This window comes from Salmo salar, chromosome ssa03 (genome assembly GCF_905237065.1).
Source record: "Salmo salar chromosome ssa03, Ssal_v3.1, whole genome shotgun sequence".
NCBI classification, from domain to species: domain Eukaryota; kingdom Metazoa; phylum Chordata; class Actinopteri; order Salmoniformes; family Salmonidae; genus Salmo; species Salmo salar.
The window spans coordinates 60,342,583-60,366,010 of NC_059444.1; the positions used below are offsets into that span (position 1 = coordinate 60,342,583).

The window sequence follows — 23,428 nt, forward strand, 5'->3', positions numbered from 1 at the left end:
CATGGGTAGGTTTGTTGGATCTACGAACATTCCAGCAAGCATGTTTCCAGATGAGATGGTCATGAGAGGGACGTGCTTTTTTAAATTTTGAACAGTGAAAATATGAGCATAAAATTAACATAGCCCATTGTAAATGTTAGATAAATAACAATTCATATTTAAATAGAGAAGTAGACCAAAGGTTGGAATGTAGGACCTCCGAGAACATCATTCTGGGCCTTTCTTTCCGACTCAGCCAGATGGGCGCCTCCCGGTTAAACGAGCTTCTCTATAGAAGCCTGTGGGGTATTCCCACACAGTGCAAATAACTTCCGCTCACTGTCTATGTTCGATAGGCATTCAAATAATAAGGCTTTGTAAATAGTATAGCACAGACGTTATTACATAGTAGGCTATGCTTTAAGTCGGCTTCCTCTGGCTTGCGCTCGAGTCAGATACCTAGGCCTATTATATGTGGCCGAGGGCTACTTTACACGTTTACAGAATTCCTCTAAAGAGGAGGGGGTGAATTGGATGCCACACACCTCCCCCTTCTGAACGAGCAGAAGCTACGTCCGCACTTCTCTCTTTCTGCATCTATAGACGGTAGCCAACGGAGAAGTCACGGCGAAATCATCCGTCTGTTTCTCATACTTTAACAAAACACCAGAGAATACGTTTATAATGGAGTCAATGTTTGCGTTAATTTTGCTCTGTGTAACGGGAACCCATGTAAGCAGTAGCCCGGGCCCGTTAGAAGACGTGGTTATTGATCGGTATGACATTCCAAGAGTTTGTCCCAGAGAAGTGCAAACGGGAGATTTCGTCCGTTATCATTACAACGGTACCTTCACCGACGGCAAGAAGTTCGATTCCAGGTAAGCTACGACGCACGACTCGCTTGTATAGGTCTATTGACATAGTGCAGAAGAGCATCAAGGCAGAGCAAGCCTATCTGATTCCTGTGCAAATAAATTCTGTGCTGGCTGGTGGACATTTTCGTTTAACTATGGTCTCACGCAGTTGGCCTGTTGCAGACGTGTCCTACCACTACATTTGCAGCCCCTCTAAGCAACCATTTTGAAACTTTTTATGGAAGACCGTGCGCTTCATAGATACATTGTAACTTTGTCCCTGAGCTGTGCATTTTTGCACAGATACACTGTAACTGCCGTGTGCGTTGGTGCGTGTCATGCGCATCCTCGAACGAGGCCTATGTGGCGCTCTGCACAATATCGTTCAATGGTGTTTACTACTACGAAATGCCACGCACACTCAAAGCAAAGACGAACAGCTGCATTCAGTTGGTTGATAGGCTAGGTGAGGCTATATCTTAAAATGCATTATTTTGGCCTGTTTAGTTATTATACCATGGTCTACTTTTGTGTTTTGTTCATTAATTATTTCATTTTTTTGCACACAACCCATTCAGATATGGTTAGATACATGGTTTACAACCAGTTAAAATGAATATAAATAGTCTAATATAATAATAGGAATAGAACAGAATAACTTGACTAGACCCCGCCTACCATTGAAAGAAATATAATCTTTGTAATCTTGAGGAATGTCTCTTCTATTCTCTCCCTCTAACCTCTCTTCTACCATCCCCCCTTTCCAGTCATGAACGTGGTGCACCCTTCAGTGGGCAGGTGGGACTGGGGCGTCTCATCACTGGTCTGGACAGGGGAGTTCAGGGCATGTGTGTCAATGAGCGCAGAAAAGTTACCGTCCCCCCACACCTTGCCTATGGAAGCATAGGAGCAGGTAACAACTCATTACATTCTCTTATATGACCTTTACAGTTTACATAGGGCCTGGCGCCAGATGGTGTGCCCTGTACAAACTAAATTCCACATATAGTTATCCTCTGATGTTGGCCCCAGTCGTATATTCCAGTGGCACACAATGAATTCCCAACCTGTCTCTCTCTCCTAGGTGATGTGATCCCTGCTGACACTGTGTTGGTGTTTGATGTGGTTCTGCTCGACATCTGGAACACAGAAGACAAGGTCCAGACACGCACCCTCAGCAAACCTGAGAGCTGCAAGCGCCTCGTGGAGGCTACTGACTTCATCCGTTATCACTACAACGGCACACTGCTGAACGGCGTGCCCTTCGACTCCAGGTGAGGTCCATATCTAATCTGGAAAAGCAGTCATGCTGTATTTGTGTGCGCGCGTGTGTTAACCCGTTCCGTCCATGTCTCTTTCAGCCACTCTAGGAACGGCACCTATGACACGTACGTGGGCATGGGCTACCTCATTAAGGGCATGGACGAGGGTCTCATCGGCATGTGTGTGGGAGAGACACGCACCATCATCATCCCACCCTTCCTGGCCTATGAGGAGAAGGGATATGGTAACTACTAGTAACCACTGTTTATAATCCCTAGCCTATGAAGAGAAGGGATATGGTAACTACTAGTAACCACTAATGAGTTGAGTTGCCTCTGCCCATAAAAACAACGTCCTCTCTGGGCAGCTTTAAAAATAAAGTAAAAATATGTTTGATGTCCTCTGTGCCCATATGAATAACCCCTATGATGTAACTGGAATGATTAGATAGATGTTCTTCTATGTTTTTGTTTTATTATTTCACTGCCATACTGTGTTCCATCTTGTCTAGCCATCTTGTCTCAAGATTATCCTCAATGGTTTTATTCATGTGCATGTATGGCTTTTTCAAGTTTATGTGTGCTTGTTTTTTAAATGGTCGAATTAATAAACTAAACTTAAACTATTTATAACCCCTAGCCTATAAGGAGAAGAGATATGGTAGCTACTAGTAACCACTGTTTATAATCCCTAGCCTATGAGAAGAAGGGATATGGTAAAACTATATATAACCCCTAGCCTGGGCTGATAAACACAGGAAGTGTATAGTAGGCTACATAGAGTTTAGAGTCTAGAAAGGTTTATTCAAGTGTCACTCCACAACAACAGTTAACAAGACATATTGGGGCGGCAGGTAGCCTAGTGGTTGGACTAGCAACCGAAAGGTTGCAAGATCGAATCCCTGAGCTGACATGGATAAAATCTGTTGTTCTGTCCCTGAACAGGCAAATGTGTTCCCAGGCCGTCATTGAAAATAAGAATTTGTTCTTAACTGACTTGCCTAGTTAAATGAAGGTCAAATAAAATAAATATTACAGATTAAAAACAATGTTGTGGACCACCCCCTCTGAGGAAGTAAGATTTGCATTGGGCTGTGTATAGATCATATAATTGACTCTAAACACCCATCCTCCTCTTCCAGGCACCGTGATTCCATCCCAGGCCACTCTGGTGTTTGAGGTCTTCATGATTGACCTGTTCAACCCTAAGGATGACATCACCGTGGTGGTCAAGGAGGTGCCTAAGACCTGCACCCGCAAAACCGTGGTGGGAGACTACATCCGTTACCACTACAACGGCACCTTCCAGGACGGCTCTGGCTTTGACACCAGGTAGGAGCGTGTTTAGTACATCTACTGTCAAACCAAGACTAGTGTGAGTGAAAGCGCGCATTGTAAAGACTGACTCTAATTTGCATTTACTATGTTTCCTCTTTCTGCAGCTACCAGCGCAACAGCACATACAACACCTACATTGGCATGGGCTATGTGATCCAGGGCATGGACAAGGCCCTCCAGGGGTTGTGTATAGGAGAGAAGAGGCGTGTCATCCTTCCTCCTCACATGGCCTATGGGGAGAAGGGAACTGGTGAGTATGTGGCTCTGTGGCATTGGCCAAAGGTTTTGGGGTGGGAGGAGTCAGAGTAGCATTTGCATGTCTTACTGTCCAGTGCCCACGCTGAGTCATGTCCCTACTCAAATTCAAATTCCTTTCTTCTCTTTTTTTCTCTCCTCCTCCCCCACTCTAGGAGACCTCATCCCTGGCTCGGCCGTCCTGATCTTCGACATCCACGTTATCGACTTCCACAACCCTAAAGACCTCATTGAGATCAAGGTGACCAGCAAGCCCAAGAAGTGCAACCTGACCAGTGAGGTGGACGACCTGATCCAGTACCGTTACAACTGCTCCCTGATGGACGGCACCCTGCTCTACTCCTCGTGAGTAGGAGCGCCACCTGTCCATCGCACCGCCATACTGCAACGCCACACTGCAACGCCTGACCCAGTCATGTAATCTAATCATCCCTGGCTACTTGTCTGACTGATATCACTAGGCCTCCACGCCAACAGGCAGGAAGACTTATCAGCTACTTATGTTGTGTAGAAATGAAAATATATGATACAAAATATAACCAAGATATAGAAACCATCCATATCTATAACTATATACTGTATCTTACATATTATATACATCTTACAACCTAGAACGTATAGGGCTACATACTTAATTCCTACTGACTGATAGCACGTCGGAGCATCGGCGGGGCCTTGATCAATATCTCCCTCCTCTTCCAGGGACCACTATGAGAATGCCCCCATCACCACCCTGGGAGCCAACAAAGTGATTGAGGGTCTGGACGAGGGCCTGAGGGGCATGTGCGTGGGAGAGAAGAGAGTGGTGATCGTCCCACCCCATCTGGGACATGGAGAAAATGGAGGTGAGTGAATGAAATAATCATGATCACTTTCATCTTGAAACCCAGAACCAAATCCTGCGTGGCGATATCTTGCATTTGGACATTCCATTATTCTGACACCGTTTCTATGTCTCTCATCATGCTCTCCCCTCCCATGTCCCTGCAGCCAAGGGCGTTCCCAGCAGTGCCGTGCTGCACTTTGAGCTGGAGCTGTTGGACCTGCAGAAGGGAGTGCCTGACGGCTACATGTTTGTGTGGCTGGGGGACAGCCCAGATCCCCTGTTCCCTGCCATGGACCTCAACAAAGATCTATCTGTCCCTCTGGAGGAGGTAAGATAACACACGTCAGACATCTAGCATGATCCATCAATCAAAGTCACGATTCACCCAATACATTCTGCCCTTTGCTTGGTAAGGCACTGGTGCTGGTAACATCCTTGTGTAGGTCAGGACAACAAGTCAGGTGATCATCTAAAACTGCAATTATTCTTCAAATGATGTAGCTCTTGAAAGGACACCTCTCATATTTCTCTCTGCTCTCCCTCTCTCTAGTTCACAGCCTTCATAAACATCCAGGTGGCAGAGGGCACAGGTCGCCTGAGGCCAGGGATGGATGCTGACGGCATCATCAAGGACATGTTCAACAACCAGGACCGCAACACGGATGGCAAGATAGTGGCTGAGGAGCTCAAACTGAAGGTGGAGGAGGATTCTGACAGGGCCAGACATGAGGAGCTGTGAGGGGGTACAGTCGAGCCGGGCAGAGGGGTGTGGGGACGGAGAGAGACACAACAGACTGACAGAATCTATGCAATTAGGGGGTTACCAACTAGTGGAGCTCTTAAATACATTTTATTATGTAGAAAACACAGAAGGTTGGTGGCATTTTAATTGGGGAGGAAAGGCTCATAATAATGGCTGGAACGTACGAAGTTGAATGGTATCAAACACATGGTTTGATGCCACTCCATTCGCTCCGTTCCAGCCATTATTATGAGCCGTTCTCCCCTGAGCAGCCTCCACTGGTTGAAAATAACCCAAAATGGTCCATACTTATTTAAACGAAGGACTGCTTCCATGTGTTGTAAATTGCCTTATGAAAATGTGGTTCATCTATACTTTTTATAAATAACTTATTCTGCAGTCTTGCATCATTATGTTTTAAAAAAATGTTTGACTCAGACACATTTTGCTAAAAGCACTTTCATTGAACTACCTTGTCAGCCATTTGGGATGGTCCTTCTTCCCAGGATGCAATGCAGTTGGCTTCAAAATGGCTGATAGGAATAAATGGCTGTCTCCCACCCCTCCCCTTCTTCCCAGACATGAAAATAATGTTAAGACTGTAGGTTGTATATTTTAAGAGTGGCTATTTTGTACAATACAAGATTTTTTAAGTGCCTTGCATTGTGGAACATACATCACATAATAAACAACATCTGTTTTTCTAATAAAAACCTATAAAAAATGCATTGTTTCCTGTGTTTGGGATCCATGTCCATTGTCTAGGGATTGTGTAGACTGGGAATAACATTAATATAGAGTTCCCTGGGAATAGCATCACACTGGTGATTACAAAATTGGATTTTGGCATGTTTTACAAAAAGGAAATAGACCTAGATGAAGTGAAACAAGGGTTCAGTGGCCACATTTTATTTAGAGTTGTGGAGAGGTTTTCCTGTTATGCCTACATATCTCATACAGGTGAAAAACACAATCTAGTGACACTAGAATATGTAGCGAACACACTGTCCCCCCAGTAACACACGTCTCAAGAGAAATGTATGACTGGATTCTGTACCAGTGACCGCCATTTAATATGAATGGATTTCCACTTCAAATCTTTAAACATGTAACTGGGTGAAAATGTTTTACTATAATTTGGCAAAACATACTAATAAAGCAATAGTATCAGATGCCTTGCTGTACTAAGAACTAAAAACCTCCATTATGTGGCAATTAAATGTTTTGCCATCATACGAAAAAATTAAAAGTACTAAATATTCAGATGTTCTTCACCATAAACCGAATAGGTCAACCATTACTTTTACAGGACTCTAAAAGATAAAACATAATCAAAACTCTGCTGTTCTACAGAAAGTGATGGCATTTCAGAGAAAATATAAACACGGCAAATATTCAAAATGTTATTACTTTTCTCATGTACTTTCAATGTATCAAGGCTAAAGGTGGATGGATTCTTTGAGACCAGCATGGAGTGATACTGTACTTTGGCCACATGGTGGCACTGTGGCGCCAAAAAAGTCCATTGTAAAACGTAGCCACGCACACAACCCTATGCCATAATACTGTGACACAGTACCATCAGATTCCATACTGATGATATCCACATAAAACTTGAGTAAATGAGCTGAAAGTAAATAAGTGCCTAACATGAACATCATTTACTGTAATCATTCTCATAGAATAGACACTTCTCAAAAAAAAGGGGGAGAACAAAGTCTCACGAAACAAAAAAGATGGCATATCGTGTACCGAACACTAAGATAAAACACTGGCGTTTCAAACTGACACGGGAAAAGTCTAGTTAGATTGCCCTTTATCCTGTCTTCTTTCCCTTTATATGACAAAGATAAGGTCCCACATGACAAACAAACCGCAACTCATTCAACTTTCATCTATACAGAGAAGACAACAACATCTAGATCCAAACAACAGCACCCACATGCATACATACAGTACCAGTCAAAAGTTTGGACACACCTACTCATTCCAGGGTGTTTCTTTATTTTTTACTATTTTCTACATAGTAGAATAATAGTGAAGACATCAAAACTATGAAATAACACATATGGATGGAATCAAGTAGTAACCAAAAAAGTGTTGAACAAATCAAAATATATTTGATATTCTTCAAAGTAGCCACCCTTTGCCTTGATGACAGCTTTGCACACTCTTGGCATTCTCTCAACCAGCTTCACGAGGTAGTCACCTGGAATGCATTTCAATTAACAGGTGTGCCTTGTTAAAAGTTAGTTTGTGGAATTTCTTTCCTTCTTAATGCATTTGAGCCAATCAGTTGTGTTGTGACAAGGTAGGAATGGTATACAAAAGATACGTTCATATTATGGCAAGAACAGCTCAAATAAGCAAAGAGAAATGACAATCCATTTTTACTTTAAGGTCAGTCAATGTGGAAAATTTCAAGAAATGTGAATGTTTCTTCAAGTGCAGTCGCAAAAACCATCAAGCGCTATGATTAAACTAGCTCTCATGAGGACCGACACAGGAAAGGAAAACCCCCTCTAAGTTCATTAGAGTTACCAGCCTCAGAAATTGCAGCCCAAATAAATATTTCACAGAGTTCAAGTACAGACACATCTCAACATCTAATGTTCAGAAGAGACTGCTTGAATCAGGCCTTCATGGTCGAATTGCTGCAAAGATACACTACTAAAGGACACCAATAAGAAGAAGAGATTTGCTTTGGCCAAAAAACACGAGCAATAGACATTAGACCGGTGGAAATCTGTCCTTTGGTCTGATGAGTTAAAAGTTTAGATTTTTGGTTCCAACCGCTGTGTCTTTGTGAGATGCAGTGTAGGTGAACGGATGATCTCTGCATGTGTGGTTCCCACCATGAAGCATGGAGGTGTGATGGTGTGGTGGTGTTTTGCTGGTGGCACTGTCTGTGATTTATTTAGAATTCAAGGCACACTTAACCAGCATGGCTACCACAGCATTCTGCAGCGATACGCCATCCCATCTGGTTTACGCTGAGTGGGGCTATCATTTGTTTTTCAACAGGACAATGACCCAACCCACCTTCAGGCTGTGGAAGGGCTATTTGACCAAGAAGGAGAGTGATGGAGTGCTGCATCAGATGACCTGGCCTCCACAATCACCCGACCTCAACCCAATTGAGATGGTTTGGGATGAGTTGGACCGCAGAGTAAAGGGAACTCCTTCAAGACTGTTGGAAAAGCATTCCAGGTGAAGCTGGTTGAGAGAATGTCAAGAGTGTGCAAAGCTGTCATCAAGGCAAAGGGTGGCTACTTTGAAGAATATCAAATATAAAATATCTTTTGATTTGTTCAACACTTTTTTGGTTACTACATGATTCCATCCATATGTGTTATTTCATAGTTTTGATGTCTTCACTATTATTCGAAAATGTAGAAAATAGTAAAAAATAATGTGTGTAGGTGTGTCCAAACGTTTTACTGGTGCTGTACATTCCTCATATGTAGACAGGGCATACATATCACCCGAAACGTTTCTCTCCCCACAAACCCAATACACATTTACCAGACGGGGAAGTCATCTAGTTTTCCTGTTCCATTTCAGTTGGACTATTGATGGTTTGTAAAACAATTGAGAATGTGACAGTAGGGTTGTTGAGTAAATCAAATCAAATTGTAGGACTCTTAAAGAATGTTGCTCTCAAGTTGTAAGTGTTAAACAAGGAGACTCAACTGGAGGAGCGTGGAAGGACGGCTCCAAAACACAGTCTGGAATCCATCCCAGCGGCCCACACAAACAGCCATTGGAGCTTTAGTAAAAGACAAACCAAAAACAATACCATTCTGACTTGGCTCATGGTATCTGACTACTGGCACTTCCTGAGCAAGAGCTTCCTAAACCAGCACGGCATATTTCCTGTAGCGTCGGAACGCTCGTTAGTGATTGGCCAGTGAGATGAAGTTCATGGTCAGGTCACTTGGTGCTGGTGAGGTGGAGCAGCAGGGCGTTCGGCACTTCCATGGTCTCATCCTTCACCAGCACGATGTCATAAGCATTCAGGTAGGACGTCTTCCTCTCCTCCACCTGAGAAAGATCATGCAGAGAGGGAACCGTTAACAAGGGGTCAATGTCCAACGACATTTAAACAGTGCTTGAACAAGCTGACTGTGTATTAAAACAAGCACTCAATTGCCTTAAAACAATAAAACTTCGGAGTAAAAATAAAACCAACACATTTTGCATGGTTGAGGGTTTATTAGGGTGTAAGAGAGAGAGCTTTGGTGTATGTGCAGCCAGTAGTACCCTACCTTGTCGTTGAGGAAGCCGATCTTGAGGATGTTCTCCATGCTGTGCACCCCATCAGCCATGGTCAGGTCCCCCAGAGAGTCTCCCAACAGCAGGACGTTGTGGCGTGACTTGAGCTCCTGGAAGTGGCCCGTGTTCAGCAGAGCTCCCTCCTTCTTGTTATAGATGTGGATCAGCTCCCCTTTGAACGCCTTCAGCACTCCCTGAGAATGAGGGACACCAATGGGTTAAATCCTCATTCAAACCACTAACCTTTTACCCAGTCTCTGCGTCATCACCAGCATAGGAAAAGCGCATTTAATGCAATGAAACTAAGTGTTTTCATGACAACCCCTTCTCCCTACTCAATCCCATAGAGGCTACCTGTATTGTATATACTGTGGTTTGTGTGTCAGTGATAGGCTACTCACAGTCTCATCAAAGTCCATGTAGTTGGAGAAGACCTTGACGTTGGGGTGAAAGACCCCGGCCTGGCGGATCACCTCCTCCAGCACGTCTCCTAGCCCAGCAGAGAAGATGAGCAGAGGGATGCTGTGCTCCTGCAGGTGGTCAAAGAACAGCTGGTAGCCCTCCCTGGGGAGACAGCAGCATAGATAGCGCTGTAAGCACTACCATTATAGTCATCATCCTGGTCGTCATTAACATTATTGACTTGATATGGCTTCATAATTTGGTACCATCTATGCTATCGATGACTTAATTGTGGTTTGGCAACAGTAGCAGGGTCTTCTCACCTGAGCATAGCATCGGACTCCTTCACCACATCCTGCAGCAGGTCTTTCCTGATGCGCTGCTGCACCAGAAGAGTATGGGCTTTAGTCCACCTATGGGATGCACGGCGCAAGGGGATTGGTTAAGCCCATCAGTCCCGAGACCCCATCAAAAATCGCCTTTTCATTTATCTGACTTTCATTTATCTGCATGTCCAGCCCTTATATTTAGCTTCACAATGAAGTGTTTGACCATTTTATTTTCAGGACAACCAGGGCTACAAGTAGAACACAGAACAATTTGACATAAACAGCGGCATTCATGAGTTGTATTGACAAATGTCAATAAGAAAAGAAAGTCTGCTGAAGCAAAAACCTAATTAAAATGAATTGATATGAATGCCGTCGAGAAATTGTTCGCTCAGCGGGAAATGATTATCCAACTAGTCAATGACAACTGTTTGGAGTTGTGAGCTACGTGAGCTTATTGCAGTATTATAGACACTATGTCCTAGGATTTCCTACGATCTTCTATGTAGAAGAACCCCTTACATTCTAACGACTCTTCTGTAGCTTGTAAGCGTCATAGAGCAAAGCGTGTGTGTTCGTGAGAGTCTCAGCTTTTCATAGATAGCTTTTCACACAGACTAATGGCTGGACGCAGAAGAATGAGACGAATCCGATAGTACAACCCAGAAGTCTGTAGCTTAAACATACAATGTTAAAAATGGGTTAGAAGTAGAAAACGTGTCAGTATTACAGTGGGACTCATTGGGTAAATGAGACTGCAGGGAGGCGCCATTGTCTGGTATAGAACAGAGGGCATTGGTCAGTTTGACAGCAAAGTGATGCGTTCCTGGTCTAGAAGGGCAGTGATTGGCTCAGAGAGCTGCGACTCACCACTCCACCATGAGGGGCAGCTTCTCCTCCGCTGTCCGTTTGGAATCGATCTCTATGGGGTAATATGTGTTGAGCAGGTCCTTCAGCTGAACGGAGGGAGAATGGACAACACTCAGAAAGGAGAAACGGGCTAGTACGCATCTAGAAAAGACAGTTATTTTTCACTCATTTAAGCAGTGAATCTTGTGTCATCGTTTTTCTAATCTACACAACTTTATTTGCCAAATCAGAGGAAGTTCTGTCATGTGCTCCAGTTGTTTTTCTGATGACATTTGAAATATACCTGAGCTTTGCACTCCTCACTGATGAGCTTGCTGTTGTCCAGGATATCTATAAAAACAATACCGATGCAATCATCATCACTCTCATGGGCTTGTAGAAAAAACATCAGTGACAAGACATGGACCCCTTAACTCTACATACACATTAGTATCTTCTCCGTACAATCTATCCCAGATTTTGTACTTACTGTGACTGGTAGGGCACCGCTTCCCATTGTAGGCAAACCGTGTGAGGGTCATGTCAAAGTCAGAAATCACCTGAAAAAGCAAGAGACATTGTCACCATATTATCAAACAAACCTCTCAGAATAAATCAAAACACTTGGGTGTGGTACGCATAGAATTACATATACAATCCTAATTGAATAGGATCTCTGTGGTGGTACCTGAATAGTGCTGGGGCCAGCCTTCTGCATGGTCTTGATGATCTCCTCCACCCTCTGAGGGTCCCTCATACACACTGAGGGACTGGACAGCTCTGGGATCTTTGGAGGATGGAGACAAGGAGTGAGGAGAGAGAAAAACAGAAGAGCTAAATATTACTCCACTACATTTTTGTCATTCAGCAGACACTCTTATCCAGAGTGACATACAGGTGCAATTAAGCTTAAGTACCTTGCTCAAGGGCACATTAACAGATTTTCCACCTAGTTGGCTCAGAGATTCAAACCAACAACCTTTCGATTACTTACCCAACGCTCTTAACCACTTGCAGCCCCTAAACACTTATGTGACGATAAACCCTCATACTTACTGAAGGCCACTGTGCTTGCTACTGTTTACGGCATTTACAATATACAGAGCACAGCAGCCTAGCTTTGGGACACAACATCAGGAGTCCGTGTATTGGTTGGATCAATAACGTTACATCACAGACTCCTGATGTTGTGTCCCAAAGCTAACAGCAGTCCTGCTGCTGATAACATCACATGCATCCAGCTGATACATTGTTATAATACTGTACTGAGGAGCTGTAGCCGACGTAACTCTTCACATATCTATTGCATGTCACCCCCTCATTTGCAGCGGTTGTCACAGCTAGGACTTGAATTAATGGATTCTTACACTAGGGTAAACTAATACCCCAATCACATACTTAACAAGCATGAACAAGTACTCTGTGTGATTTTACTTTTTGGGATTGTAATGTTATGTCACTGTCACATAACTAACAACAGAAATGAGGCAAGTAGTTTGTAATAACTAACGTTACGTTTGATAGCTAGCTAGCCATTTGAGTCATTCACTCAGTGGCAATCAGGAAAATAAAGTACACATACCATTTTTCTAGAGAGATGTTGTTTAATTCAAGAAAAGTTCAAAGATCCAAACGATGGATCTAGCTAGAAATGCAATCAATAAGTTATATAGCTAGCTAGCTAGGATTGTAGCTAGCTAGCTAGGATTGTAGCTAGTTAGCTATGCTGCAATAACCAGTCTACACCGAAGGCTCGCATTTGCTGGCATAAATTGAGGAAGTAAATGTGTGCGTGTAACATCTTCCCCAGTACCACAAAAGCAGTATTACATGTTCCTAATATAATTTATGTTCTGATAGAGCAGATTAAGAAAGTATTATGGCAAATTGTGTGCTTCTATGTATTCTTAATTCACGTTCTCTCTCTCACTACATCTGAAATGGACTGTATTTAATAAAATGTATTATGTAGTGTCAAATATTAGTGTTAAATGACTGTTACACATTCACTGTAAGATCAGTAGGCATATCAGTCAGATAGATCAAATTAAACACAACATTTTTTATGACAAGTGAGGCTGATGCTCTAATTCCATTTGCTCATCGCAGTGATGTAATAATGAACAATTTTGGAACATAATATAAGTGGAACATTCACAATTCACAATCCTTAGATGAACACAACTGCTGTAGTAAACCAGCTAAATGTCTAAGCTGAAGAGCTAGCAAAACCACATTAAATATAGTTCATAATAGATTTATTACGCAAGGAATGAATGATCAGGAAGAGACAGCCACCTCAACCAAATTTCAAAGATGCATCATGGAGAGGAAAATGAGTGCTATGACCTGTACAATCTTTAACGAGTTACGTCTGGAGGGAAAACTCTGTGATGTGGTCATCAAAGTCAACGGCATCGAGTTCAATGCCCACAAGAACATTCTTTGTGGATGCAGCTCATACTTCCGGTGAGTAGCCTCCCCTGGTTGGGATAGGTTGGGTTGGGATGTGCTGGCTAGACGACATTCCCATTCAGGCACCACTTGACTTTGAATGAGAATGCGAGAACATCGTTGATTTATGGTATCTCTGCCTTGGTGCAACTCTCTGTAATTATTAGGACTCCTTTTGGGGAGTCCTGAGGAACTTTGTTCACTTGCAATGCTGTAGTGAGAAGAATATTGATGTTTCTATCTCCCTGTATTATTATAACCCCTGACCCACAGTGCTCTCTTCACAAGCGGCTGGAACAACATTGAGAAGCGGGTCTACAGCATTCCTGGTGTGAACCCAGACATGATGCGCCTGATCATCGAGTATGCCTACACACGTTCCGTGCCTGTGACTGCAGAGAATGTAGAACCTCTCCTGGCGGCTGCAGACCAGTTCTGCATCCTGGGGATCGTGAGAGCCTGCTGCGACTATCTGGAGGCCCACCTCTGTCTGCAGAACTGCATCGGCATCTGCAAGTTTGCGGACTTCTACTCCTGCCCTGATCTGCGCCGCCGGGCCTACCTCTTCATCCTGCACCACTTTGAGATGGTGTGTTTCTCAGAGGAGTTCATGGAGCTCTCTCTGGCACAGCTCTGTGACATCATCAAGAAGGACGACCTGAATGTGAAGCAGGAGGATGTTGTGTTTGAGGCGGTCCTACGCTGGATAAACCACTCGCCTCAGGACCGCAAGGCCCACGTCTCTGTGCTGCTGCCCAAGGTGAGAGGTGAACAGTTTGGGTGTCGTGCTAGTCAACAGCTAACCACACGTCTGTCTGTCTGTGTCTGTGTGCTTAGGTCCGCATGGCCTTGATGACAGCCGACTACTTCATGAACAACGTGAAGAACAATACCCTGGTGAAGGACAATGACGACTGCAAGCCTATTATCATCATCAGTGCCCTGAAGGCCATGTACGACCTGAACATGAACGGGCCCTCCAACACTGACTTCCGCAACCCTCTGACCCGCCCACGCCTGCCTTATGCCATCCTATTGGCCATCGGTGGCTGGAGTGGTGGCAGCCCCACCAATGGCATTGAGGCGTATGATGCGCGGGCTGACCGGTGGGTGAATGTGACCCGGGAGGAGGAGAGCCCTCGAGCCTACCATGGAGCTGCTTACCTCAATGGCTTTGTCTACTGTGTGGGTGGCTTTGACAGCGTTGACTACTTTAACAGTGTACGCAAGTTCAACCCCGTCACACGGACCTGGCACCAGGTGGCCCCCATGCACTCGCGGCGCTGCTACGTCAGTGTGGCGGTGCTGGATGGCTGTATCTATGCCATGGGTGGCTTTGATGGCTACGTACGACTGAACACCGCTGAGTCTTATGAGCCTGAGACTAACCAGTGGACCCTGATTGCCCCCATGCATGAGCAGAGGAGTGATGCCAGTGCTACCACACTACATGGCAAGGTGAGCGGAACAGAGGGACCTGGGAGAGAACTTCATGATGGATAATGACTTTTGCTAATAAAATGTTGGCATGATCTTTTCTCTAGGTGTACATCTGCGGTGGCTTCAATGGGAATGAGTGCTTGTTCACAGCAGAGAGCTACAGCCCCCAGACCAACCAGTGGACTCTGACCACCCCCATGAGAAGCAGGCGCAGTGGTGTGGGGGTCATCGCCTATGCGGAGCAGGTCTATGCGGTGAGCAGAACATTCACATGCACAATGCATTTCAGCGCCTTATTCAGTAAGAGCTGAAAGTTAAGAAATATTTGACTCAAGTTTCCCCTGTCCTCTCCCAGGTGGGCGGCTTCGATGGGGCTAACCGCCTGCGTAGCGCTGAGGCCTACAACCCGCTGACCAACACATGGCGCACGGTGCCCACCATGTTCAACCCGCGCAGCAACTTTGGCATCGAGGTGGTGGACGACCTCCTGTTCGTGGTGGGGGGCTTCAACGGCTTCACCACTACCTTCAACGTGGAGTGCTATGACGAGAAAACAGAGGAGTGGTACGACGCCCACAACATGGGCATCTTCCGCAGTGCCCTCAGCTGCTGTGTGGTGCACGGGCTGCCCAACGTGGCCCAGTACGCTGCCCCCCGGGACTCCCTCCAGGCCCCCCGGGAAGAGCTGAAGCTCTCCGCTTCCAACAGCATCCTGTCTGTGTGACGCCCCCTCGCCCCTATCCTTACCCCTTCCTGTATCCCACTTACCACTGGCATTTATCATGAGAAAAATAAATCCACAACTATGTCCCAGAGGAAATCCCATATGCATATATAAATGTCTATATTTCTTATTGCATCTGCAAGGATGATTGTACTATTGTTTTCCTACTGTGTTAGTAGAAGGGAAGATTGACTGGACTGAATTTGTTACTGTGCTTGGCTCATGCCCAATGACTCAGTGCATAGTACTGTTTAATGTCCATGTGTATGTATGTAGCTTAGTGTCAGAGTATGATAGAGGCCTCTAGTGGCCAAAATGCTGTTTTAGCATTGGCAGCACCATCGAGGGCTTCCAACATTTTAATTTTGTCAACTGGGTGGGACTTCCAACATTATTGGCTGATCCCTCATGGTCATCAGGGTCGATTGTGAAGAAAATGGACTACTTAAAAATGGAGATTGCCTCAATGACACTGCCCATGCTCTCACAGGTGCCGTAATAGGAGCTATAGAGGGATGATTTCTCTATCATCTCTATGCTTTGTAAAAAATTTTAAAAAGAAAAAAGAAGGAGGTTGTCACGTTGGAGGAGAAAATTCCACCCAAGGAAAAGACAGATGTATATAGAGCTAGTCTTGAAAACTGCCCAATAACATTGACCAAAATGACATTCAGAATTTAGATTACCCCTTACACAAGATAGATGGGAAACCAAGGTTGTAAAAAAAAGAAATTGACATTTTAATTGCAAGTGATGACATCAGCATATTTTTTTTTACATCCAATATATTGACACAATGCCAGACTGCCACATGCAAAGCAAAAATATATGTTGCCTACATATGTCAATAATATTTTTTCAAATGCTATGCAAGAGGAACAAAACTGAGGAAATACCCTTTCATTGCATTCTCAAAATTATAGTGCTTTACGTTATAAATTAGCTTCAGGGATAGTGCTTATAACAATCAATGAACTCTTGAACTCAATGGCAACACATTCACCTTGATATGGTCATTCCGCTCAGTAACATAAGGATACCCTCTAGTCTATAGCAGTGGTTCACAACCTACCACCAACTGAATTTTGCTCTGCCCGGAGTACCCCTGAAGTACCCCCCTCATGTGCATTTTACCACTAACCCTATGGACTCAGTCTTTTCAAGTACCCCCTGTGGCTAGGCCAAGTACCCCCAGGGGTCTTCGTACCCCTGGTTGGGAACCACTGGTCTATACATCTCATCTGACTGTCTTTGGAGGGTGAGGAGAACATACAACAATGTGGCAGGATCTCGCAGATGAACACCTGTATAAGGTACAGCAACAGGGCTGCCCCACACTTCACATCACATTCATTTTGGATTACTAAGCAAATGCACATATTTTCTCACATGGGAACAGAATAGATTATCGGCTGGTGTTGGATTAAATGATAAATTAAAAGAAAAAAATGCAAATCGGCCAAATCTGAAGACAAATATGACAGGTAAACCCACTCGGACTTAAATATTACAAACTGATTAAGGGGTAGACAAGTGCACTACTAAGCATGCTTTTCATCAGCTTCGCCAAGCATTGTTTAGCGTACTCAGATACGCAGACACACACGTTATCAAGTCCTCCATCGGGAACTACACCCTCCAGCCATTAAACTCAAAACCAATGCAGACAAAATAAGAAGAGAAACATTCAAACTCCCACCTAGGTCCTTCTACACAATGTTCCTACTAACAGGAATGGGACGAGCAGAAGACTGAAGAATAATTAAACGGAATGGTTGATGGAATTTCAAATGATCAATGGAATGTTACCAAGTTAAGACTGTTTCATTAAGGGGCCTCCCGAGTGGCGCAGCGGTCTAAGACACTGCATCATAGCGCTAGCTGTGCAACTAGAGATTCTGGGTTCGAGTCCAGGCTGTGTCGCAGCCGGCCACAACCGGGAGACCCATGGGGCGGCGCACAATTGGCCCAGTATCGTCCGGTTTAGGGGAGAGATTGGCAGGGATGCCCTTGTCCCATCTCGAACTAGCGACTCCTGTGGCGGGACAGGCGCAGTGCACGCTGACACTGTCGCCAGGTGTATGGTGTTTCCTCCGACACATTGGTGCGGCTGGTTTCCGGGTTAAGTGGTCGTTGTGTTGTGTTTCGGAGGATGCACACCTTCGCCTCTCCCGAGTCTGTACGGGAGAGGCGTGTAGCTCCCGTACAGACTCGGAGTTGCAGCAATGAGACAAGACTGTAACTACCAATTGGGTAAAAAAAGTAATTAAAAAGACTTTCATTAAGATACCTGTCAGAAAAAACTGACAAGGAGAATTTTCCACAAGACTCAGACATGAACAGAATAATGACCATCACTCTTGCAGACGGATGGGTGCACACGAGTCTAATTAAGAGATTGGGGATGGATGAACAATCTCTCTCTCCATCTGTCTCAGACTCCCACCATCTCCATTCTCCTTTCCAACTTCCTTTCTTTCTAACTGATGCCACATGGGAGATTTCTCTGTCGACTCCCCCTCTCTGCACTGACTGCTCAAAGAAATACACTATCGAACGTCAGTAATAAGACAGAGGAAACATTAGGAGCAACGAGGGGAGGAGAGACGTCTAATTTACTGTGATCCATTAAGGAAACAGGGGAAAACCACAGCCCACATAGATAGTGGTGGTAAGTCACTAATTAAGTTGTCCACTCTTGATTGGACCGTAGATCTGATAATAAATATAAGACTATTCTCCTTTCATTCATGTTGAGCTACTGTATCAAAGTTATAACAACAACAAGCAGAGCCATTCAGATGAAGCTAATATAAAGCACAGCAAAGCCATCAGGTGTTGGTAAGGGTTTGGTCCGACTGACTGGTTGGGCCAGGATGACACCAGTATGGCAATCATTTTTCCATGGCAAAAATGAAAACACGAAACAGACCGAACCCTTAGGTCCTTTAATAACCTGCTGTATGTAACATATTGTGTGCTATAGCTTGGAAAAATAAATGTGACTGGATGACATAAGATGTTTGTTTTCCTAAACAAGTTAAATGTGCTTCGTGTTATGTTCACTTGCCACGACACTAACGAGTATCGCAATACTGGTATTGTCCCGAGCCTTCAGCTGGACAGAGTGTATGTATGTATATATGTGATATTTGCATGGAGAGACTGTCAGTGTCCTGATGGAATGTCATAGAGAGCGACTGACATCACTAAGCACATTGTATTGGAGGAATGTAGATTCTGCCATACCGAAGGGTCACATTGTATTGGAGGAATGTAGATTCTGCCATACCGAAGGGTCACATTGGATTGGAGGAATGTAGATTCTGCCATACCGAAGGGTCACATTGTATTGGAGGAATGTAGATTCTGCCATTCCGAAGGGTCACATTGGATTGGAGGAATGTAGATTCTGCCATACCGAAGGGTCACATTGCCTACATCATATAAGCAATAAAAGGGGGACAGAAAATATTTATATATAATAAAAGTATACAACTATATACTATATGTATGTATAAAAAGACAAACATCACCTGTGCCTGACGTACATAGGTAGTGAGTCCGATGTTGGTCCCTGTACAACACTCTATTCACATTTGTAACATTCAGCCTGTCCTCCCCACATAGACAAACACCTGGCCAGCACAGGGTCACTTCACCCCCACATCTCCCAGCCTTGAACACCATCGTCTCAACCAACACCATCGTCTCAAACCAACACCATCGTCACAAACCAACACCATCGTCACAAACCAACACCATCGTCACAAACCAACACCATCGTCTCAAACCAACACCATCGTCACAAACCAACACCATCGTCTCAAACCAACACCATCGTCTCAAACCAACACCATCGTCTCAAACCAACACCATCGTCACAAACCAACACCATCGTCACAAACCAACACCATCGTCTCAAACCAACACCATCGTCTCAACCCAACACCATCGTCTCAAACCAACACCATCGTCTCAAACCAACACCATCGTCTCAACCCAACACCATCGTCTCAAACCAACACCATCGTCTCAAACCAACACCATCGTCACAAACCAACACCATCGTCTCAAACCAACACCATCGTCTCAAACCAACACCATCGTCACAAACCAACACCATCGTCTCAAACCAACACCATCGTCACAAACCAACACCATCGTCTCAAACCAACACCATCGTCTCAACCAACACCATCGTCTCAAACCAACACCATCGTCTCAACCAACACCATCGTCTCAAACCAACACCATCGTCTCAAACCAACACCATCGTCTCAAACCAACACCATCGTCTCAACCAACACCATCGTCACAAACCAACACCATCGTCTCAACCCAACACCATCGTCTCAACCCAACACCATCGTCACAAACCAACACCATCGTCTCAACCAACACCATCGTCTCAAACCAACACCATCGTCTCAAACCAACACCATCGTCTCAAACCAACACCATCGTCTCAACCCAACACCATCGTCTCAACCCAACACCATCGTCACAAACCAACACCATCGTCTCAACCAACACCATCGTCTCAACCTGATGATCTGGCACAGCGTTCTCTTGAAAAAGAACCAACATGAGAGCAACATAGGAGCCACTGCTCCAGCAGGTTATGGGTGGGGGTTAATGACGATGGATGCCAGGGGATGTTTGGGGCTTGGGGCTGGACTGGGCTGCTCCCATTCTGGAGTGTATGTGATGGACAGACAGGGGTTGAGATAGTTCAGCACTCGATCTGAGACTGCAGCTGCCTGCGCAAGGTGAGGGTGCGCCGGTGTAGCTGCTGCATCTGCTGCATACGGTCCCGCTGGCGGGCCAGGTTCTGGGGCATGGGGTAGCGCTGGCAGCCGTACAGGAAGCGGTAGGGGATGCGTACGTGGCAGGCGGTGGCGCGGCAGCGCGGCTGGGGCATGGGCGGCAGCAGCATCCAGCGCTTCCTTTCGGCAGAGTAGCGGTAGGCCTCTTTGCGGTACTGCTTGTCCACGTCGTCGCTGTTCTTCCAGCCACCGATCACAAAGACGTCCTCGTCGAAGTGGCAGATGGCGGCGCCCTCGACGCTGGTGACCTCGGGCGGCAAGCTCTCCAGGATCTCGTCTGAGATGTGGGCGCTGATCTTCTGCTTGGCGGCCTCGTCCCGCACCGTGTAGCTCTTAGGGCAGCAGGAGGCCGTGTGGTAGAAGTTGGTGGAGGCCACGGCCATCTGGAACACACAGTAGTTGTCTATGAGCGGCAGGGAGTCCACGTCCTGCCACTGGCGGCTCTCTGTGTCGTAACGCGTGGTGACCGTCTTCAGCCCGTCCTCGTTGTCCGTGTCCACCGGCGTGCGCGCCGTCACGTATACGTAGCGGTCCTCCACGCTCACCGCCTTCACGTCCCGCAGGATCTTGGGCGCCGACTCCAGATTGTGCCACTTGTCCGGCTCAGGCTCGTACACGCTCACGTCCTTGAAGCCGGGGCTGAAGTTGCCGTGGCCACCGATGCTATACAGGATGTCTTTGATACAGGTGAGACCAAATGAGTGTTTACGTGTGGTCAGGTTGCTCACCTGTTCCCAGGTGTTGCGGTTGGGGTTATAGCGCTCCACGGTCTTGGCGAAGCCCGGTTCCATGGATCCTGCTACGTAGATGTGGGACTCTGTGGTGGCGATGGCGTGGCCATCCAGGTGGTTGTGGATGTGGGGCAGGTTAACCCAGCGGTCCTCGTAGATGAAGTAACCCACACATTCACTCAGGTAGTCACCCCCCTCAGACACCCCGCCCACCACCATGATAACGTCCATGTTCTGGCCGAAGCGCGGCTGGAAGGAGGCCATATAGGACGACCAGAACTCCAGGTCAGCTGACTTGAGGTTCTCACAGCGGATGGCGTGGCCCTCCACGGCATCGGACACCAGGCGGAGACAGGCCTCGTTGGCAGCCACCAACGCCTCGTTCTTCACCACGCGCGTCAGACAGGTGGGCTTAATCTGGGGTAGCCGGAGGAGACGGAACAACTCCTCAAAGTACCTCCCCCGCTGTTCTGTGTTCCTCTGGACCCACTTCACCACAGCCTCAAACAGCACCTCTTCCTCGTCCACGGTGATCTCCGCGTCAGACAGCCAGTCCCTCACCAGGTGGAAGGGCAGGGTGTAGAACTCCTCATCCTGGATGACCTTGTGGAAATTGCGTCGGATCATGTCTGCGGCCCGCAGAGCCAGCTGGTCCAGGGTGTACATGTGGGCCAGGCTGTGCACCGCCACACAGTTGGCCAGGCTCAGCTTCTTCTTCAAGAACTCCCCACAGAACTCCTTCAGATGCAGCAGCAGGAACCTGCAGCCAAAACACACAATCAATAACAGAACATGAGAAACAAACATTGGCAAGGCCAATTATGACACCCATGAACTCACCACACTCAAATTCAGGGTTGACAGGTTACAGGATGGTCAGTGCTATCCGGGACCCATGGGACGTCCCGACCCTAAACCCTAACCAATATGCTTCAGTGACACCTCCAGTAAGCCAAAACAACATTATGTCACTGAACTACATACAAATAATCAAGTACTAACAAGTGGCGATTAAATGGATTATGCACATTAAAAGGAACACTAATGTAAATTGTAAACAAACCTGTCAGCAAGCTCTAACACTTCATGCACATTGCAGGTGCTCACACGTATTTCTCCGATGTACATGTACTGAATGACACTCTCCACCGTCTCCGGGTCTGGTCCCAATTCAGCGCTCCATTCCTTCAACTCAACCCGACCCGACAGCGACTCGGAGAACTGCCCTCCCAGCAACGGCGTGAAATAGTCCGTAGCCGCGGCCAGTACAGAACGGTGAGCGGAAAACTCACAGCTCTGAACATTCCCGGTTGCCGCCCCACTGCTGAAGGCCAGCGTCACGTCGCAGAACAATCCCTGCTTCCTCTGTTCATTCTGCCGCCGAGACAGCTCTGTGCAGTGGGAGGAGGAGGTGAAATCCTCGGCCTCTTCCGTGTCCCCGTCCCCGACAAGGACGCCGGGCGTGCTGCTACCGCTACTACCCCGGCTAGAGTCGTCTGAGTTCGGGGGTGCAGCTGCCATTCTGGCGGTGGTTGTGAGCATTCGGAATTCCAGTAAACTCGTGTGGGAAAGAACACACACGCAGACACATACATAAACTCAAAACACAGGCGGAATTACTGACATGCGCAGTGGATGCAAGGCGTTACTGCTCGGCGTGTGCGGTAAAGCCCATCCCACTAATTTGTGGCGGACAGGAGAAGCTTTTGTGCTTCTTCAACCTCAGCTTTCTCTGCCGAAGCAGGGTATCATCAATTCACCTTCTCTGAGTGGGTGTCTTTGAATGACATGAATGGAAGCTACACATGGATGTTTCCATTCATTTAATGTGATGGATGTTCTTTCACATAAAAGGGCCAGGCCAATACATAGTCCCACTCTGTTACATAAGTGAGTAGAATCACTTTGCCATGAATGAACAGAAATGACACCCCCAGAGCACATAAAACAGGACTGAGGTCTGAAGAATAAGCTCTATAGCCGTCTAGTAGACCCTCATATGCACTGGCTGTTTGAGAAAACGAAGACAGCTCCCAATAGGCCACTACGTCCTCTGTTGTTATTGCATATGATATCATTAACGTGTCGGTTTTAAAACCAATGGTTTGATAAACTGATGGATGGAGTACGACACAGTGA

General features: G+C 46.0%; 4 protein-coding genes across 6 annotated transcripts; 2 read left to right on the top strand and 2 right to left on the bottom strand.

The window, feature by feature from the left end:
* Positions 1-542: 542 nt before the first annotated feature.
* LOC106601011 (peptidyl-prolyl cis-trans isomerase FKBP10) lies at positions 543-5,982 on the top strand. The gene is made up of 10 exons (XM_014192854.2): positions 543-857; positions 1,601-1,746; positions 1,918-2,107; positions 2,195-2,340; positions 3,238-3,427; positions 3,538-3,683; positions 3,844-4,033; positions 4,391-4,533; positions 4,679-4,842; positions 5,065-5,982. Exons 1-10 carry the CDS (start codon positions 664-666, stop codon positions 5,251-5,253), a joined length of 1,698 nt encoding a protein of 565 aa, XP_014048329.1. The 5' UTR covers positions 543-663; the 3' UTR covers positions 5,254-5,982.
* A 2,691-nt stretch (positions 5,983-8,673) lies between these two features.
* LOC106601014 (cytosolic 5'-nucleotidase 3) lies at positions 8,674-12,898 on the bottom strand. Its single transcript, XM_014192858.2, has 9 exons — positions 12,694-12,898; positions 11,800-11,898; positions 11,602-11,671; positions 11,416-11,462; positions 11,133-11,218; positions 10,257-10,346; positions 9,933-10,095; positions 9,525-9,725; positions 8,674-9,300 (listed from the first exon to the last, which is right to left on the bottom strand). Exons 1-9 carry the CDS (start codon positions 12,694-12,696, stop codon positions 9,190-9,192), a joined length of 870 nt encoding a protein of 289 aa, XP_014048333.1. The 5' UTR covers positions 12,697-12,898; the 3' UTR covers positions 8,674-9,189.
* A 113-nt stretch (positions 12,899-13,011) lies between these two features.
* On the top strand, positions 13,012-15,878 carry LOC106601013 (kelch-like protein 10). The gene is made up of 5 exons (XM_014192857.2): positions 13,012-13,580; positions 13,839-14,325; positions 14,403-15,023; positions 15,110-15,259; positions 15,361-15,878. Exons 1-5 carry the CDS (start codon positions 13,384-13,386, stop codon positions 15,727-15,729), a joined length of 1,824 nt encoding a protein of 607 aa, XP_014048332.2. The 5' UTR covers positions 13,012-13,383; the 3' UTR covers positions 15,730-15,878.
* A 567-nt stretch (positions 15,879-16,445) lies between these two features.
* Positions 16,446-22,921, bottom strand: LOC106601012 (kelch-like protein 11). 3 transcript variants are annotated; one of them, XR_001327929.2, is made up of 3 exons: positions 22,353-22,921; positions 19,281-22,049; positions 16,446-19,166 (listed from the first exon to the last, which is right to left on the bottom strand). XR_001327929.2 is itself a non-coding variant. In XM_014192856.2 (2 exons), exons 1-2 carry the CDS (start codon positions 22,829-22,831, stop codon positions 20,465-20,467), a joined length of 2,064 nt encoding a protein of 687 aa, XP_014048331.1. In that variant the 5' UTR covers positions 22,832-22,921; the 3' UTR covers positions 16,446-20,464. The 3 variants fall into 3 exon arrangements, 1 of the variants encoding a protein (XP_014048331.1); XR_001327928.2 differs by having other exon boundaries at positions 19,266-22,049; XM_014192856.2 differs by having other exon boundaries at positions 16,446-22,049.
* Between the last annotated feature and the right edge of the window lie 507 nt (positions 22,922-23,428).

Bases quoted from the DNA above. Each gene is read 5' to 3' on its own strand.
- LOC106601011 (XM_014192854.2), top strand. From the start codon at position 664: ATGGAGTCAATGTTTGCGTTAATTTTGCTCTGTGTAACGGGAACCCAT. The intron at 2,108-2,194 runs GTGAGGTCCATA...TGTCTCTTTCAG, and splicing joins GGCGTGCCCTTCGACTCCAG to CCACTCTAGGAACGGCACCT. The intron at 4,534-4,678 runs GTGAGTGAATGA...ATGTCCCTGCAG, and splicing joins GGGACATGGAGAAAATGGAG to CCAAGGGCGTTCCCAGCAGT.
- LOC106601014 (XM_014192858.2), bottom strand. The intron at 11,463-11,601 runs GTAAGTACAAAA...TTGTTTTTATAG, and splicing joins GCGGTGCCCTACCAGTCACA to ATATCCTGGACAACAGCAAG. The intron at 11,219-11,415 runs GTATATTTCAAA...CCCTCCGTTCAG, and splicing joins GTGAGGAGTGCAAAGCTCAG to CTGAAGGACCTGCTCAACAC.
- LOC106601013 (XM_014192857.2), top strand. From the start codon at position 13,384: ATGAATGATCAGGAAGAGACAGCCACCTCAACCAAATTTCAAAGATGC. The intron at 14,326-14,402 runs GTGAGAGGTGAA...CTGTGTGCTTAG, and splicing joins TCTCTGTGCTGCTGCCCAAG to GTCCGCATGGCCTTGATGAC. The intron at 15,260-15,360 runs GTGAGCAGAACA...GTCCTCTCCCAG, and splicing joins ATGCGGAGCAGGTCTATGCG to GTGGGCGGCTTCGATGGGGC.
- LOC106601012 (XM_014192856.2), bottom strand. From the start codon at position 22,831: ATGCTCACAACCACCGCCAGAATGGCAGCTGCACCCCCGAACTCAGAC. The intron at 22,050-22,352 runs GTTTGTTTACAA...TTTTGGCTGCAG, and splicing joins GTGTTAGAGCTTGCTGACAG to GTTCCTGCTGCTGCATCTGA.